This window comes from Mus musculus, chromosome 16, assembly GCF_000001635.26.
Source record: "Mus musculus strain C57BL/6J chromosome 16, GRCm38.p6 C57BL/6J".
NCBI classification, from domain to species: Eukaryota; Metazoa; Chordata; class Mammalia; order Rodentia; family Muridae; genus Mus; species Mus musculus.
The window spans coordinates 45,762,878-45,781,187 of NC_000082.6; the positions used below are offsets into that span (position 1 = coordinate 45,762,878).

General features: G+C 40.5%; 1 protein-coding gene across 16 annotated transcripts in view; it reads right to left on the minus strand.

Moving 5' to 3' along the window:
* Positions 1–18,310, minus strand: part of Phldb2 (pleckstrin homology like domain, family B, member 2) — a 207,369-nt gene that overhangs the window by 16,648 nt on the left and 172,411 nt on the right. For 7 of the 16 annotated variants that reach the window (XM_006521921.4, XM_006521923.4, XM_006521920.4 and 4 more), the window contains 7 exons: positions 17,379–17,489; positions 14,836–14,925; positions 12,067–12,210; positions 11,286–11,468; positions 9,258–9,398; positions 7,795–7,894; positions 33–237 (listed from right to left, as the gene is read on the minus strand). In XM_006521921.4, coding sequence (XP_006521984.1) covers positions 33–237; positions 7,795–7,894; positions 9,258–9,398; positions 11,286–11,468; positions 12,067–12,210; positions 14,836–14,925; positions 17,379–17,489 — 974 coding nt within the window. The remainder of the gene's footprint in view (positions 1–32; positions 238–7,794; positions 7,895–9,257; positions 9,399–11,285; positions 11,469–12,066; positions 12,211–14,835; positions 14,926–17,378; positions 17,490–18,310) is intronic. The other 9 variants (NM_001357078.1, NM_153412.4, XM_006521926.4 and 6 more) reach the window with 5 other exon arrangements.

Genomic DNA, 18,310 nt, shown 5'->3' on the forward strand with positions numbered 1-18,310 from the left:
TGAAACCAGAGGCGGCTTTCACCGAGTCTTACCTTGATATATTGTCCGGTGAACAGGCAGAGATGCTGGTCTCCATGCTGTCAGAGCTGTCCAGGCTCAACGTGTCATAGGCCTGATCCTTGTAGCTGCGATCTGGGTAATGGAAACTATTCAAGTAGACGTTTGACTCAGATGCTGTGCGGCTGTAAAATTCGGGTTTCTGTCTTTGTCCTTCACTCATCTGTTGGTGATTATAACCTAAGGAGAAAGCCATAAATATGTAAATATGTCTCATTTATCAAGCTCAGAATCTCACAAATCTATGGACTCAAGACAGCAATGAGAAACATCTGCACACGAAACATATTTTGAGGTCGGGGAGATCAAAGAAACAATGCCGTGCCCAGTGTGAGCAAGACTTTGAAAGAAGTGGTCATGTGAGGGATTTTGTTTGTCAGTGGGATCACTTGGCACCTCTTAAATCTTATCCTTACAGCTCAGCATAGCTGAGAGTATTACATCAGAACACTTAAGACACGCATACACACTCACGCACATTCCCCAGGAGCCAGAAGCACAATCAAAGGCTCTGAATCTTCTAGAAATAGGTTTAAGTGAAGGCAGTATGATGCCCAGTGCCTTGCCAGTGTTACAGGGCAGTCACCGCTCCGACAGTATTCAGATATCAGGAGCATTCACAAAACAGCAAGTGGATTTGGCAGGGATAGGGGTTGAGAAATGTGTATTTCATAGTGTCTGTGATGGTTTCATCTGGTTTAGATGCAAGCTGCATTTGTCTTTTTTTTTTTTTAATAGTCTTTGTCTCTGTCTTTCTCCTCCTCCAATGTCTCCTCTGCCAGTTTCTTATTAAAATATTCAGGGTCAACTATCCTTCCCATCGCTAGGCCTTCTCCTTGCCATGGTGCAAATTTCCCTTTTCCCCCTTCAACAGTCAGCCCTTGACTCACTGCCACGAACTATTTGAAAGTGTGTGTATCAATAGCATCAAAAGCACCATAAATGAAGAATGCTTTCTCCTCCTTGTACCCTGATGGTTGGTGTATGACGTCACCGCTTTGCCCTGTTTATTGCTCTAGCTACTTTTGAGCATTCAAAGCCATACTGTTTTCTTTTCAGTTCTCTGTCCTATGTGCACAGGAAGCCGGGGTGGAAGTGAGAAACCCCAAGTTCATCAAAGCAATTTTCATAGTTTACAATCTTTCTTTATTTTTCCTGAAAAGAGAAAAATCTACTTTTCATTAACCCAGGGAGTTAATCGAAGACCTATCAAAAGTCTACACGTAGGCCAGTTAAATATGTCATCTTTTCTACAGAGCTATCTTTCAATGAGGATTTTAATTAAGGGAAAAATGGTCTAAAGGAGACAAAATACAAAAACAAAACAAAACAACAACAAAACCTTCAAACAGCTTCCATAGCTGCTGACTGAACATTTATTTAGAAGCAGTAGACTCATCCATGATACCTCAGCAAAGTCGTCTACCCTAAGGCTCCTGGAAATTATGAGCAACGGGCATATTTTCAGGCCCTTTGAATTTTGTGTGGTTTTGGAATTGTGACAATGTGCAATTCAGACTAATGGATGTCTAGGAAAATGAGCTTCCCCCACACGACTGCCATTATAGATGACAGATACACATGTAATAAAGCCACACTTCACAGAACAAGGGGAGGACACAAAACACAGAGGCACACCGTGAGTCCAGACAGAACATCCTTTCCAGCACTGATCCATGTACACAGTGTCACACAAAGCCAGGCCTTCCAAATGTACAGCTCATGTCACTTTGAAATGAAAGGCAAGAAAGCCATTACTCGGGTATTTACCTTTTACACTTGGGCTTTTTGAATTACTAATTGTCCCTTTTACATCATTTCCAGATATTCATTAGGAAAAGAGGGGAAAATGACAAAAGAAATTATTTGAAAAGGCTACACATGATTAATTCTTTATGACTTTTAGATAATCTGAAGCAGGAAACGCCTTCACATTGGCTATCAGCTATACTTAGGACATGTTCTCATCCCATTGTGAAACAAATCAAAAAACCTTGAAAGATATCTGTGTCATTGAGACCTGTAGGAATTACAGCCTAAGCTGTGATTTCTGTCCCAGCCTCTCTCCTCCCTTCATAGAGGGAGCTCTCTTCAGTGAAGAAAGGCAGTCCCAAGGAGGAGGAAGTAACAACTGGGGACAGCAAGAAGAGAAGCTCACACTATTCTCAAACAACTGGATGGCTTGCTTTCAACACTCTTCCAGAGTCTTGGCGTTTTGATTTGTTTTCTTCAGAAATATCACAGGCTAAAAAGATAAATTTATACCTTCTAGTGACAGAGGCAGGAAGCTAAAAAGCTCAAAGTCTTCAGATATACATACAAGGAACAGCTACTCCATAGCGTGAAGTGCCCTGTGCCTTGTGGACCTCAGCTCCCCAGAACAACTCAAGATCTGCTGAGCTTTGCTCTGCACCAAGGACCTCTCTAGGTCATTTCAACTCAGAACGAGGACCATAAAGTTCTCCAGCAGCTTAAGGACAAACCCTGTGGACTGTGTGTCCCTTTTCTTAGCAGCATTTTCATTCCCAGTGTGAACAGGACAGTCACCTCATTGAGCTACCCAACACCGCCAACTGGCAAGAGTTGTCTGTTATGACTATCAACCTGGGGATGGCTTTTGTCTGCCAAACAAATTAAAAAAGAACTTTCCTTCGGTTATAAGTAAGGGAGTGCCCATGGTATGGTACTGTGTGCACCTGTAATCCTGGTACTCGAGAGGCTGAGGCAGGAGGATTGTTGTGAGTTTCAAGTCAGCCTGGGGTGCACAATAAGACTTTTTTTTTCTTTTTATAAGATAAAGGAAATAAATGAGTCAATAAATAAGGGCATAGATCTCTGCCTTGTAATCTTAGAATTGCAACTGAGTGAGCTGGTTTGGGGATTTGATCCCAGATGTGACCTTCTGAAGGCATCAGTACTTCATATAGAGGGAAGACCAGAGCAGAGCAGAGCTTGAGAGAGTGTGGGTGGCAGTCTCAGAAACGGCTGAGTAAAAACACACGGTGTAGCAGCCTCGAAGTGGAAGCCAGAGCATCCACTCAGGGAGGCTCTGGGAGGGAGACACAGGTGTCCTGTTCACTGCAGACCCTGGCTTAGTGACCTTGAAGACATCACGGAACTGTCACTGAGTAAACTCACTGTTCATCTGCCAGCTCCAACTCCCTGAGTGCTCAAATGAAGCAGAAATGAGTCTACTTTTGGGGGTGGAAGCAAGGAACTAACTTGGGAAACTTGAGACATTCTCAACCCAAGTCCACTTGGGTTTGTTATTTTTTAATTATATAGCAAGAACAACATTCGCTGGAATGAAAAGAGCTGACATAAGATAAATAGAAGCTCTTAGCACTGTGTGAAGGAGTAGTTCTAAGGTCTACAAAGCAAGACCTCATGTCTGGGCTTGTTTCATAGCATAGGATGCACCAGGAAACAACAGAGTCAGCCCTGTTGCTTGCCCAGGAAAGCCATTAGAACGGAGTATAACTCCCAGTAATTTTTCCTAATTTTAATGCCAGTTTCAATATATTCCGGCTTATTGGTGCTTCAAGTTCTCTTGTTAACTAACCACTTGAGATATACAGTTTTCCCAACATATTTCATATATATGTGATATATCTTTAATGGCAATCTATGCCTTAATAAGGAAGGTAGGATGGTTTAAGATTATAATTAGAGCTTAAGATAAAACAGATTGAGGCTCTGATAATGCACTCATCACAGCTCACCTGCTGAAGAATTCATTCTTCCTAACGACAGTCCACAGCCAGAAGAACGGATAAGTCAAAGGAGAGGACAGAAAGGCAGAGAAAGGGGAAAGGTACAAGGTCAGAAAGGCTGACACTGGACGGGAAAGTACCCGCCCAACATGCACTGTTTGACATATTAGTAATAACACCAGATGAGCATGAGTGTTGGTCACACTTTACATTCAATCTAAGCTGAGAAAGAAAAGCTAAAGATTTTTTTAAAAGACTCACAATACATGCATAGTTAGAAAACAAAAGATTTGTTACAAGACAAAAGAAAAAGTACCTTATATACAAACTGGTCAAACAGAAAATAGTAATGATAATACTAATAAAAACCAAGATTAGATCTATAAAATCATTTTTTAAAAAAATTCAAGTGGCAGTAGCAAATAATATCTAAGAACTCAGGGTAGTATTTCCTATTCGAGGGGCTGGAGAGGTGGCTCAGTGGTTAAGACTCTGGTTGTTCTTCCAGAGGACCTGGGTTCGATTCCTAAACCCCACAAGGCTGCTTATAACCTTTGGTTACTTCAGACTCAGTAGGTATAACGCCCTCTCCTGGTCTCCTTGGGTACCAGGCATACATGTGGTGCACAAGAATACATGCAGGCACAATGCTCAGACACATGAACATAACTAGATGCATAGCCCATGAAACTTTATAACAAGTTCTTTCTCATGCTACGCATTGCTGCTTAAGCACAGCAATAGCCTTCTGTGTATTCAAGGCAGATGTTCATACTTTTCTTAACTCTCCAAAGACTTCCTTACCAAATGAGCAGAAGTGGAAGAAATATATTGGAGTTACCTAAATCCTTCTAGTGGGTCGTATGTTTTATTTATGTCTACCTAGCCTTATAAACATCCTGCTATGCACTGAGCCTGCACGCTCTGCCCACTTTTCTCTTTACATGGATCCTGAGCCCACAAATCAATGCTGTCACAGTCTCTGTGTTTCTGGCATGGTCTGAACTTGTTATAAAAGCCCAAACAAGAAGAGCCATGCAGCTGCCTTTGAAGGAGCAGCAGCTGCCACGAGCATTATGTTTCTTTAAAAAAAAAAAGTACAGTATTTTTTTTTCTCTTTTGGTTAGAAGGAACAATCCGACTAAAAATACACCATTGTAGACTTTAAAATCAGAGCAGGTCATAAGAATGACTTGACAATGACCTTTAGATATTTGCTGGAAACAAAAACACCACACAGGGAGGTTGTCATACCTTTCTTGGACTTTCCTGCATTTAACAAAAGAAACAGAAGGATAAAGATTTCATTCACTCTAAAGCTTTCAAAGGGCAGTTGACAAGCTGTATAAAAAAAGCCATGACCAGTGCAACGTCCGGAGCCCAGGTCCTCAGCTCTCGCCTCTGAACACAGCTCCTCCCAGTGTGCTGTGGCTCCCAGTGTCAGTGCTATGGAAACAGTGCTGACTGAAGACGGCTCATACTTACACCATCATCCTTGACGTTTCCATTATGAATAGCAGCAAAAAAATGGTGCACTTTAGTTAATCGTGTACAGAAAAGGTAAATGAGGAGGAAGTCTATGGCATTTGTCATAACAAAAATGTACTAGATATAAACTTGCCCGGACTGCAATTTTCATCACATTTGCTATTTTAATGACATCAACAAGTGCTGCTGAAACAATTCTAGGTGAATACCCAGCTCAGCCCTCCTGGTCTCTGTGAGATGCCCATATGGGCTCTATGTAACCTGCCAATACTACCATCTGCTGTGGCTTGAGGAAATATCATCCCTGGCCATTCCTCCTCTGGGGAGAGGAACAGGCTGAGTTCACAGAACACAGCTCTTGGATCAGCACATGGAACAGTTTTGTTTTTTCAGAGCCCCATGCAGCTCCGTAAAGCAGAGCATTACTTAAATTTGACAAAGCCCGAAGGTACAGTCATTGTCAGTGCGCAAAGCCATGCCAATGGAGAGTAACAGCACAAAGACAAAACTGTAGACTTCTCAGAGTCCACATCCATAATATGACCTCAGTGACTTGGCTTAGGTTCACTTTAGAACACTAACTCGAGCTTTCCCGTTATTTAAAGGGAAAGCAGATTAGAAAAATCAGCCAGAGGTTCCCCAAGAACACTGCTGCATGGTACTGTTAGCAACTCTCAGCTTCGTGGATGTGTGCACTTGGTACAAGGCTCAGCTCTCCTTGCTCTCTGGCTTAAGGAAATGCTTTGGGTACTGGGAATAGTCATTTGGGTTCCCTCTTTCCTTTCTTCAATGTTCCACCTTTCCCTAAATCACTGTAATTCAGAAAGTTCATCAATATGCAGAAAGGTCTCAGTTGCATGGCCAACCCAAGCTTGGTCGCCTTCCAGTGGAGAGGAATATACATTTTAAAGGAAACCTATTCATATTACCAAAAAGTTGTTTAAGAGAAAATAGAACTGACCTTCAAGTTAACAGACATAAGTGACAGCCAGAATAGACACCTATGCTTATTGTAACTACTAAAAAATATTTTTATCTTCTTAAGACTTTATAATAAATAAAGCAGAGAAGTCTAGTCAAATGTGTTTTATTTAAATGTTACAAATATACACCTCAAATGAATGCTATAACCTGCCTTAACTTTCTTTGTCATCTAGCTCAGGCTGGCCTTGAACTCCTGAACCCTCTTGCCTTCTCTCCCCCTTCCCAAATAAATACAGAGCAGAGCATATGTCACTTTGCCCCGCTTTATTAATTCTGTTTTCTTTTTTTTTGACAATGTCTCACTGTGCAGCTCAGGCTGACCTTAAATTTGTGATCCTCCTGCCTCTCTCTGCCTCCTTAGTGCTAGAAATACAGCTGTTCATTGCCCATAAAATGAAAATCAATATCTGCTCCCAGTTTGATCCTTTAAGTTACTTCTAATATTTATTTGAAAAACCTCAATTTCAACTAAATAATTTAATTGTCACACACAGATTATCAATATAAACATACATGTATATACACATATAGTATATGTACATATGTATATATACATACATACATATGTAGATATATACACATATTTGTAACACACAGTGATTATACCCTAGTGCTTTAAGCAGAGAGGACTATCAATCATAATTTAATTTTAATTCATAAAAAGGCAAAATTTCAATCTATCAATTCATGGATTTATTTGATGGTCAAATGGCTATCAGCTTTTCCCTTTACATCTTGGACAGACCTCCATTAATAAAATATGTTCAACATTTTATTAAAATCTTCTGTTATGTGTCTCTGCTTTTCCTCACTAGACTGCAAGAATTTCAAAGTAAAGAACACATCATTCATTTGCCTTCTTGGTATCTAGTACAACTATGCTGAAAAATTAAAGCCAATCAAAGTTGTTGATGTAAACTACTGTACTAACACTAGAAACTTTATTTCCATTAAGAGTTTTGCTTCTGGAATGACATTGTAGTAACTTCTTTCAGTCTCCATTAAAGACTATTTTATAACCCTGTTGTACATGTAATATGTTCTTTCAAAGAAAACATACCAAGAGTCAAGGTCCACCTAAAACCTCAATACACAGTAGAGGGCCTCAAGATTACAATCAAAAGGCTCAAAGAAATTTTCTTCTGGGTCCATTAACGATGTCCACTCATTGACTCCAGATCAGGGGTCACTTAAAATAGTGTGTCAGCCACAGGGAAGTCTAGTGATCTTGGCTAAGTGCCCTGGGAATTTCTCAGCATCTCGGTGGTCTCTCTTTGCTTTCTATCAATCACATGGGAAAGTTAGTAATCTCTCAAGGCCTTTTGGCTGGATTTATAAAGTGTATCAGGCATGTTTACAATGTACCAGCAATAAGGGGACTGGTGCTACCTTGGTACAAGAATGATGTCACTTACATCCTTCCCCCAAAGGAAACATACTAACAGTAAAATTTAGGACATGGGTTGATCTTCCCTCCCAACTTTGTTCTCATCGCCTCTCATTGGGGAATTCCCATGCTTAACAGGAGACCCTGAGATTAAAGGATACATACCTCTGAGCATCCTCCGAGACTCAGAGTCTTTGGTCATGGTCGCCAGTGAGTGAGGGAGCACACTGCCACAGCTATTGCTCTGCCCCAGAGGGAGGTGAGCCTGAGAGAGAGGCAGGAGGAAATAGTTCAGGCAAGGTAAACTGCATATCAAATGTACTCAACAACATGGTTGTGGCCCTATTTTCAAAGCTCCTATCTAAGGACAAAGGGTAGAGAGACAGCTGGTCTTATGTCTCATTTCTTTTTTGATGCCAAGTGGCAAAAGCTAATTACTCACCATCTCTCCCAAGAAGCTCTGCTGCAATCTCAGTATCGCAGCACTTCCTCTGATAGCAACAATTCCAAAAGAGAAGATGGATGGAGAAAAGACACTGTCCACAGTCTCGTGAGAGTGACGGGAAGCTCCCCATGCATAAGAGTGTGGACAGCAGGTGCACAAACAGTAATGCGTGCTGCACACCATGCAAAACCACAGGGGCAAGCTACCCATGGACAAATGCTCCGGTTGCTCTCTACCCCTAGCTATGCTGAAACCCACTAAGATCCATTCTTTATAGCATCTTCGTTCATTTGCTTATTTGCTTTTTCAGATAGGGTCTTGCTATTTATAGGCTTCAAACTCATACCCACCCTCCTATTTCAGCCTCTCAGGTGTGCACCATCCTGATCTTATTCTTTTTATATAGCTTTCTATATATGTTTCATGTAAATCAAGTCCACTGAAAACACTAACTTGTAAAATAGATTACAATATAGTGACTCTAACTATGCATAAGAGAAGGGCTTAAGGTAGTGTAGCCCACTAAAAACTTTCTCTCTCTCTCTCTCTCTCTCTCTCTCTCTCTCTCTCTCTCTCTCTCTCTCTCTCTCTCTCTCTCCCTCTCTCTCTCTCCATTTCTACAACAACCCCCTGAGCACGCCAGCAGAGGGTACAGGTGTCGGGTCACTGGGGTTCATATTCTGACTTCTCTAGTTTCCAGCTGAGAGAGCTTATGTTGTCACTTAACTTCCTCTACTTCAGTTTATCTATATGTACAACTATAGTAGTGATGCCTACGTAAGCACATTTATTCCGTAGCATTGGTAGGTTCACATAAAGGGCTAAACCTGGCATCATGCATGTAGACACTGACGAGTAATTGTTTAGTGCTGTTATTTCTAGAGCTCAGATGCTATGTTCTGTGTTATCTCTAAATATGGGTACAGCCAGAGGGCACCTATCATATGAGTGAAGAGTACCCACCACCTGTACTGTAGTGGCAGAAAAAAAATTCTTTAGCCCGGAATGTGTAATTGCAAATTTACTCTGATTGAGACAGAAGCAACTGAGTTATGCTATCTGTCCAACAAGCAAATGCAACCACCTAACATCCAGTAACTTTCTGTTTCAAAGGCTTTACTTTTGTTGGTGACTATGACAAGATGTTCCGGAAAGAGGAGGCCATGGCTCTTCTGAGTCCTACCTTCGGGGTGGTGCTCCTCCCCATTGTGGCACTGCTGAAGTGTGGGGACAGGGAAGGGGTGGTTTTCTTTCGAGGCAGAGTGTCACTCAGGTAGAGGCCTTCTTTGTGCTGCTTTTTCCTTTCTTCCAGGCTTCTAAAGTGCTTTAAATGCAAATGCAAAGTGGAACAGCAAAACTTGACTGACCGACATGTCACCGACACAAAGAAGCAATGTACCCACAATTGATCCTTGGGAGCTGAGTTTTGACATTTCCTCTACACTCAAAGCTGATCTTGGTGTTCACTTTCAGATTAGAGCTGGCATTTGATGTGACTAGACAATGGACATTATATTTTTCTTTAAGAAAATCGCCTCTTTTTCTCCTATAATGCCGCTTAAAAACTGTCACACTGCTTGCCTTTGCTGTGATGGTCCCACTGTATGGATGTATAAACATCCAGTGGCCAAACAAGCCAACAATTCCCTACCCTCTATGTTTGTCTAAGTGTTCTGTCTGATGGTACAGACCCCAGTGAGTGAGACAAGGAGTAGGAAATAAAAGAGGAAGAAGAGAACAGGCAATAACAGGAAAGTTGTTATAAAATAGTAACTAACCTCACATATCATGTAATACCCCAAATCCATATAAGGTTTCCATAAATACCATCCCTCTAGGTTACTTCTATTTTAAAAGCTCACGGCCAAAGAGATCCCATAGTAATCTCTCAAAGTTAAATGCTCCAATAGACTACATTTTTTTTCCACTGAGATTTTAAGACAAGATTTTTGCCTTCTTAAAATATCCAAACTTTGCTTGGCTTCTCTAACCTCCTCAAGATGTCTTTAACTGCCAAGTGACTTCATAATAAAGTCTCCTTTGGTTACACCACTTTAGTGCTAATTTTGGGCTTCTGAAATATATAAAAACTAGTGTATGGCAGGGATGGCGCATGACTGTGCCTTAACTTTATAATGGTAAATTTCTGGTGGCTAGTATTTATTAGGAGCTTTCTACTTGCGGGGTTTGATAAGCTACTTTCATGATTTCATTCAGATCATATAATAATCCTGTGAGGTTGGTATTCTCTTCTATCTTTTACAGGAGAGGGTTCTGGGGTACTGAGACATTCAGAAAACTTGTCCAAGGTCTTGCAGCTAGAAGGTGGTAGAGTTGGAATTCAAGGCCAGGAAATCCACATCCCCATCGAAGAACCTCACAGTTTGGATGATTAGCTACTGACTGATGTAATCTGATGGTTAGAAAGGGCATCAGAATACTTCTTCGTTTTCACTGTGATCAAATAGCGTAAGTTCCTAAACTTTGATTTTCAGAATTCAATAAACCATGTAACAAATACCATCGAAAATTGTTAATACTGGGTCTAAAGCAACAGGTTTGCAAATGGGTTGTTTTGCTAACAAGGGTGTTGTCTGTCCTGAATAAAGCTGCTAGTGAGATTCACATCACATTAAAACAGAGGGCATGAAGCTCTCATTCCCCAAGGACATCTGTGGTCTATAGCAGCTATTTGATTCAACCCTTCCCTAGGTTTCTCTTTGCATCAGCCCAGGTGGCAGTAGCAGGAGACATTAGCTTTTACAAAGGTACCAAGTCTAAGACGGAGATCTCTCCTCTTCACATAATCAGTAGAAGAGTGAATAGAGACTTATAAAGTGCTTAGCACCTTTGGACACAGCCCTGGAATGACATCTAGTATCATGGGGTCAACAACGTAGAATACAATGTGTTGTCACCACAACTTTTTACACTATGAATTTTATGGAAATACTTGACAGTGTATTGATAAAGATGTGAGCCATGCAGTACTGTTTTGTTGAATGGGAGCTGAAGAGCATGGAGATATAATCTATATCAAAACTTTATTAATCCTAGCACCCGTGGGCCACAGTAAACATCCTTAAGAATAAAGCAAGTAAGAAAAATGCTTTGCAACTAGCCCTTCTTTAAAAAAAGGAAAAAATAAAGCTTTGCAAAAGATGAAGAGACACTACAAAAGTGACTATGAGACTCCCGCCTTTCTAGTTACCTGTTGCTCTTGCGGCTGCTGCCTTCTGTGTTTCTTAGCTGGTAGAGGAGGAGGTGTGTCATTTAAAGGGAAAGGATCGACAGATGTAGTCATGACTTCAGGCCAAGTGGCTGATGAAGGTTCAGTGACAGAAGGAGAGAGGGTGGAAGGAGACATAAATCCAGAATAGACAGCTGTTCGGTGCTTTAGAGGGGAAAGAAAAGGTACACACATCCGTATGAGATGAGAGGATGAACGAGACAGAGACAGGAAATTCATATTCTGGTTGCTCTGACTTCTTGTGTATTAACTATGAGATTCCAAATGTCGGCACTATCTTTCCATTTAGCTTCTTGTTAAGATCCCACACAGAAAGCAATGTGCTCAGTAGAAGATACTTAATATTTCAAATCACTGGCTACTCCCAAGAATACTTAAAAAAAAACCCATAACAAAGTATAATTCAATACTGCCAAGAAAAATATACAACACAACCCATCTGAGAAGGTGATTCAAACCAATAAGTTTGTATCTAAGGAACCTAGGTTTGGTTAGAATGCTAAGATGTTGACCTAATTTGTTGGCAGTTATGTCTAGTCCTCTACATTACCACACATTTTATGATTTCTAAGATTTTTAGTGTAGAACAACTCCCCCATGCCCTACCCGAGTCTGGTCTAATTCATAAACTCAGCATCAGTCTGGCTCTCTGGAACACACATTCTGATCATTTTCAGTGAACAGTGGGTTAATTTCTGACATGAGAAATAGCAGTGAATGAATGAAACACATGCCCACACACCTCTGAACTCTGGGGCTGGCTCACCGGCACAGCCAAGGCAGGCTCAGTGACAGCAGCATCAGCATCAGCAGGGAACTGAGTGGAAGGGGATAGATTCGTGGAATTGCCACATGACTCATTAATCTCATTTACACTGATATAGCCCTAAAGGGAGGAATTCAGAAGTTAAACACAAAGAAAGCAAAAGCCAAGGCATGCGAGAGTATTAATGTTCCTGGTACAATGAGTTAGCTGAGCGCAGCACAGCCAGATACCTGGGCGCTACTCAGTGTCTCATTAAGTGAATGGTAAGCAATGAAAATGGATTTGCGGTGCTCAATCTTGAAGAATGTCATTGCAAGTATTAAACATAATTTCTGGTGAAATCAAAATGACCATACAATAAATATCTAGAGACCTCAGCATCATTCTTTCAATGGAATGGCATTATGTCTACATAGATATCAAACAATCAGATTCCCCAGAGACACTCACTCTCTGATTCAAGAGTCTTTTCCACAAAGATGCACAGTTCCACTCTTCCGTCCTTTGAAAATTACAGTGTCTTAGCAAGTGATGGCTGATGGGCTATTGGGTTTTGTACCATTAATAAAAATAGCAGTTTAGCTTTAATGGGATTTGGTTGTGAACATTTCAGCCAAGAGAGCACGAGGACACTGTCTTTACACTCATGTGCATGTACACACACAGATCCCAGGTGGAGTTGCTGTCCTATGGTGTTACCACCATTCAAGGCGGTTTCCCCAACGCAAACTCTGTTGCTAGAACAGAGAATTTCCAGTCACCTTTGAGGCTGGTAATGCTGTTCCAGCTATACCTTAAAGAAAAAATGCCCATGAATCAAAATCTCTGAACAAAACCTTCTGAAAGTATCTCTGTGGAAAAGGCACCTAGAATGATTTTTTTATGAAAAGTAGTTGCACAAGTCAATCAAGATTTTTGCCACACCAATGAAATAACATGGAGGGGAAAAAAACTGAAAGTAGATTCCATTTGGTTTCTGGCTTCTATTTTCAGACCATTGATGATGGAAACACCATTAAGCTTTTCAGAAGGTGACTCCATGCTCCATGTAGCAAAACCTCTAGCCTGGAAATGAAAGGTTTCATGGACAACCCATCATTACAAGAAAGCAGAGAAAGCTAAGGCTGACAATTATCAACACAATGTTCCGCAGTCTTGCTCAGCAGAAAGTGACACAGGAACTAGGAGATGTTTTATGCAGTTCAACTGCAGAAAGGAAGGGATAAGAGTTTAGCTGTCTAACTTCATTTTATCTGTGGCAATGAATCAGAAAGGAAATTAAAATCTTTGTGTTATTCTTTCGCTTGGTTAATAGAAAGCTTTAAAGTGAGGCCTTGAAATTTTCCTCTTTTGAGTCATAGGTTGTATAGTTTAATTGCTTCCAAAACTTTTCTCTTTGCCAGGTGTGGGTGCTCTGTAGAGAATCTGGTTATTAACTGCTCATTCTTCAGAAGGAAGGAGAAAAAGAAGACAGAGAAGAGGAAAGTAGGGCAAAAAGACTGGACACTAGAAGTCTTATGAGTCAAGTCTTCTTGCTACATGTTAAGAACATACAGATACTAAGCACATATGGTAGACACATGAAAATAGCCAAAAAGCCAGTAGAGCCTTTGACACTCAGGAGTCTTCAAAAAAAGCAAATCCCAACCCATCAATAGGACAGGAAAGGTTTACAGGGCAGAGAGAAAGGACCAAAGGCCCATGTACTCCATTTGAATGCCACAGCCCTCCCTCCAAATTGTGCTCAGATTCAAGCCTCAAGGTTCCCTAGAACCTACTCTGCTCTCATCTTCAGACACCCAAGCAAGAAGCACTGTATGCTATTAGAATCTACTTTCTTCTCGATAACACTGAGAAGTTACTTACGGTGTTTCACTTCACCATAAAATCCAATGTATAAACAAGGGCTTTCAATTCTATTGGCAAAATACATGCAAATCCAACCAACTTTCCATCCTAATGCCATTGCTTGTATCTAAGCTCCTAATTCAAGCCTTAGCCTGCACTACTTATGGTCATTTCTAACCAGGTTCCCTGCACCTTCCCATACTTCCTGTGACCCAGTGCTTGCTGAGTGGCCCATAGAGATCTTTAACAAATGGGTATCAAATAATGTTAGCTCTCTACTTAAAACCATTTAGTGGCTTTCCAGAATGCATATACAAGCTGTATTTCATTAACACAGCTCACAAGGCCTACGTTACACCTCACTGATCTTAGCTTATGCCTGTAAGCTTCATTCATGACCACATTCACCTTATTGACCTTGCCTGTTATGTGTTCCCAATAATGGAAACTATGAAATGATATGACCGAAGAAAGCTGTTATAGAAAATAGTTTTAAAATGCTTCTGGGATGCACACTTGGTCACTACTATTATTGTGATGAACACTTTATTTCATATACCTGAACACGCATGAATAAGCATGTACAGGTACATGTACACATATACACAAAACATATAGAAAGGGAAGAAAAGAATGCAAGACTCAAGATCACAGTGTCATTGTCAAGACAAGTAGACGTGTCTTGGCTCACACAAACATGGATGTGTACTTTATCCATGGCACAACGATAACCCCTGGATTCCTATACGCACAGATAAGAAACAGCAAGGACTTATTACTATGAGTTTTTGCAAGTCATTTAAGCTAAGGTTTTTATTAGTTGACTTGGCACACCAAACCGAGGTATATTTTATTTCCAAGTCAACATGAGCCGACATATAAAAAATCATGGCTTACCTCTTTCAGAGTATTGGGGTTAATAGGGAACCCTTTCCCACCAGTGAGACTGGAGTATTTCTTTTCCAAATTGCAAAGATTCTCTTTTTCCTAAAGAAAGATAAGACTTATTAAGCTTGGAGTCAACTTGGTAAACAACCGAGAAGTATGCTGACTGCATTAGAGCCAAACATCGACATCCCGGACACGCCCATTTCTATTTCCTCTCCCTATGCTCAGTAAAAGCTTGTCATTACGGATGGTTCACCTACTCTTAGCCGATAGGATGCATGAGCAAGTTTCAAACACATTTAGTGAGATAACCCTTCCTTCAAGATGAATTTTGCAGAGTGACAGCCGTTTTAAGAAAAGAACAGGATGTCCTAAATGAAGCCGAGAATGGCAAGAGGTGGCAGGGACCTGTAATTGCAGCACTTGGAATGTGAAGGCAGGGACGATCAGGAGTTCAAGGTTAGCCTCAGTTACATAGTAGCTTAGAAGCCAGCATGGGCTACATGAGATTCTCTGAAAACAATAACAAACAGAAGAAACAGGGCTCCCTGACACAGACCTTTTTCAGCTTTCCTCTTTTGTGTATTTTCTACATTCAGATCTTTATTCCCCTAAGCAGTGAATATTCCTGTGGCTTCTGCCAATTTAAGTTTGTAATTCATTGCTACATTTTTTCCTGAAAAATTTTCAGCGTTCATTTTTTTTTTATTTAGGCCCATAGTCCACCTTAGGTTCATCAGCTATTTGATAACCTCCAGGAAAATAGTTATGGTGTATATTATTTACTATGATATAATTTACACAACAATACAATTCAAGACTTTAGGTATCTATCGGATTATTTTTAACAACTAGGAAAGCACTACAACCAATACAAAGACCATTTTTATCACAATAGAAATATTCATAGCCCCTTCCAGACAACCCCAAGCCCATTGGTCAAGCACTGCTCTGACTTTCTTGGCCTTGAATTAAGTTTTCCTTCTCCAACATGATATAAATAGAGGCATTCAATATGCACCCTCTTGGGTTGGCTTTACTCCACAATGATAGTACTTAGAGAGTGAACTCCCTACTTCATGTTTAGGAGTATTAAAATATACACATGATATTTTGTTAATTCATGTTTCTCTTGATGGTTATTTAGCTTGTGTTGGGAAGATAATGGGGAGTTATTGTGCAAAAGTTAATTCAAACAGTTTTATACATATCTTTGTTGATATCTGTCATAAAGACATATTTTCATTTCTCTTGTGTAAAGATCTATTAGGATTTCTGGGCCCAACATAGGTACACACTTAAAGCTATAAGATAAACATCATGGGAGTTCTCTGAAGGTGCTATGCATTTCACACTTAGACTATCAAGGCATAGCTGCTTTAGCTGGTCCATACTCCAACCAGCATTTGAATTTGTCACTTTTTATAATAATGACTATAAACATCTTAGGTAATGTGAAGTATAGTCACACTGTTACTTTCATATTAATCTCAATCTCTCCTTCTCTGTATCCTTCCTTCCTTCCTTCCTTCCTTCCTTCCTTCCTTCCTTCCTTCCTTCCTTCCTTCCTTCCTTCCTTCTCCTCCTCCTCCTCTTCCTCCTCCTCTTCCTCTTCCTCTTCCTCTTCTTCTTCCTCTTCTTCTTCCTCTTCTTCTTCTTCTTCTTCTTCTTCTTCTTCTTCTTCTTCTTCTTCTTCTTCTTCTTCTTCTTCTTCTTCTTCTTCCTTTGCATGCATGCACATGTTTCTTTGTGTGTGTTTGTGATCATGGGTGCACATGGCATGATTCATGGATGGAGGTCAGAAGACTGTTTTGTAGAGCCTGTTCTCTATTATCTCTCCATGGACATCAGGGATAGAACTCAGGTCACTTAGCTTGCTTGTCGAGTCCTATCATATTCCCAGGTAGTGGCATGCCATCAGCTTTGGTGTCTGCTGTTTTAGCCCTAAAATCATATCAGGGACTATGCCAAAACTGGGGCTAAAATTTATTTTCAGTCTTTAGCCTAGGAACCATTTTAATGAATGACTTCATTGGGATAGATAAGAACAAGGGCCCACTGGAGGATGCTGCAGCTCTAATCAAGCCACATGAAGTATCTTCAGATCCAGCAAGTCCAACAAACTTCAACACGATGTTTATGAAGAAGATCCCCCAACACACGTGCAGTTGTAAACACTTGAGTACTTAAGCCAAAGCATTCAACAGCAGAATATTTCCTCTTAAATCTATCACCAATTGTTAGAATATCTTTAACTACTTGAAGAAAAGTGTGGAGTTTTTAAGCACTAAGAGAAAGTACGGATTTGCCATAGTTCATACTGTGGGTGTTGGGAGGGTGCTCAGAAAATCTCAGTGTGTGACTTGGAGCTCACCATCAGAGAGTGCTGTTACCAATGTGAAAGGCTACATCAATAGTGGCTACAAATGTCGTCCTCAGAGTATAAAGGCATTGTACCAGAAGAGGCAGCCTCCCCGCCCCTCCCCCGGCATTGCACCGGAAGAGGCAGCCTTCCCCTGGGTGGAAGCTGCTACTGAACAGGAAGTACTCACTCTTTGGAGCATCATTATTAGATTGTTCTTCTCTTTCACAAAGTGATCTTGTTCCCTCTGAGCCTGCTGAACGATGTGACTGGCTTGCTTTTTCAATGCAGAAATTTTTTCCTGGGAGACAAAAGTCATCATTGAGAGATGCACATTTGACAACCGAAAGTTTGTCCTGGCCAAGGAAGAAATAGGTCTTTAGAACCTGAGTAACCTGCCCACATTTTAGCTGGCAGTGGGCTGCCAAGATCACCTAGGGATAAGGAGCATTGACTTTTGACTGAGCAAGCTTAGCTCTTCTTGACTTACAGCCAATGTGGTTCACATGATTTGAAAAATGATTCTGAAAGACTCAGAATTCAATATGAAGTTTTGTTTTAGAGTATCACTTGATTGTTTTGAACATGAGTTGATTTTTTTTTTGAGCATGCTAGTGAAAAAAAATAACATTAAGGCAGAAGTCAAATTCTTTGTCCTTCTTTCCATCAATTTTATCCCTCAGTTTTACCAAATTAGTACGACATTATAGGGTATGGTTATAAAATTATGGAATAAATGTTAAATTCTGGGCTGGGAAACCAGGAGTTTGGGGCTAGGTGGAGTCCATAGTAAACAGGATGATTTCCTACGGGTCTGCAACTGGCTCTCAGCATTGAGAATTACTAATCAACAGAAAGAAAAATACCGAAATAGATTTTGTTCATAGAATTTATTCTAAATCTAGTTACTTCAACTGGCAGAGGGAATGATTTGAAGCAAATAGCTGATTATCTATGACTTGTTTTTTTGTGAGTCAAAACAGGGGGAGGGGTGTATTATGCATAAATACCTTTATAAGATTATATTATAACAGTGACTTACAATGGCTCAGCTTATATAGTGCAGTGCACCCTTTGTCATTTGGTGCAGGGCAGATGTGACATACACAAAAGGATATTCAG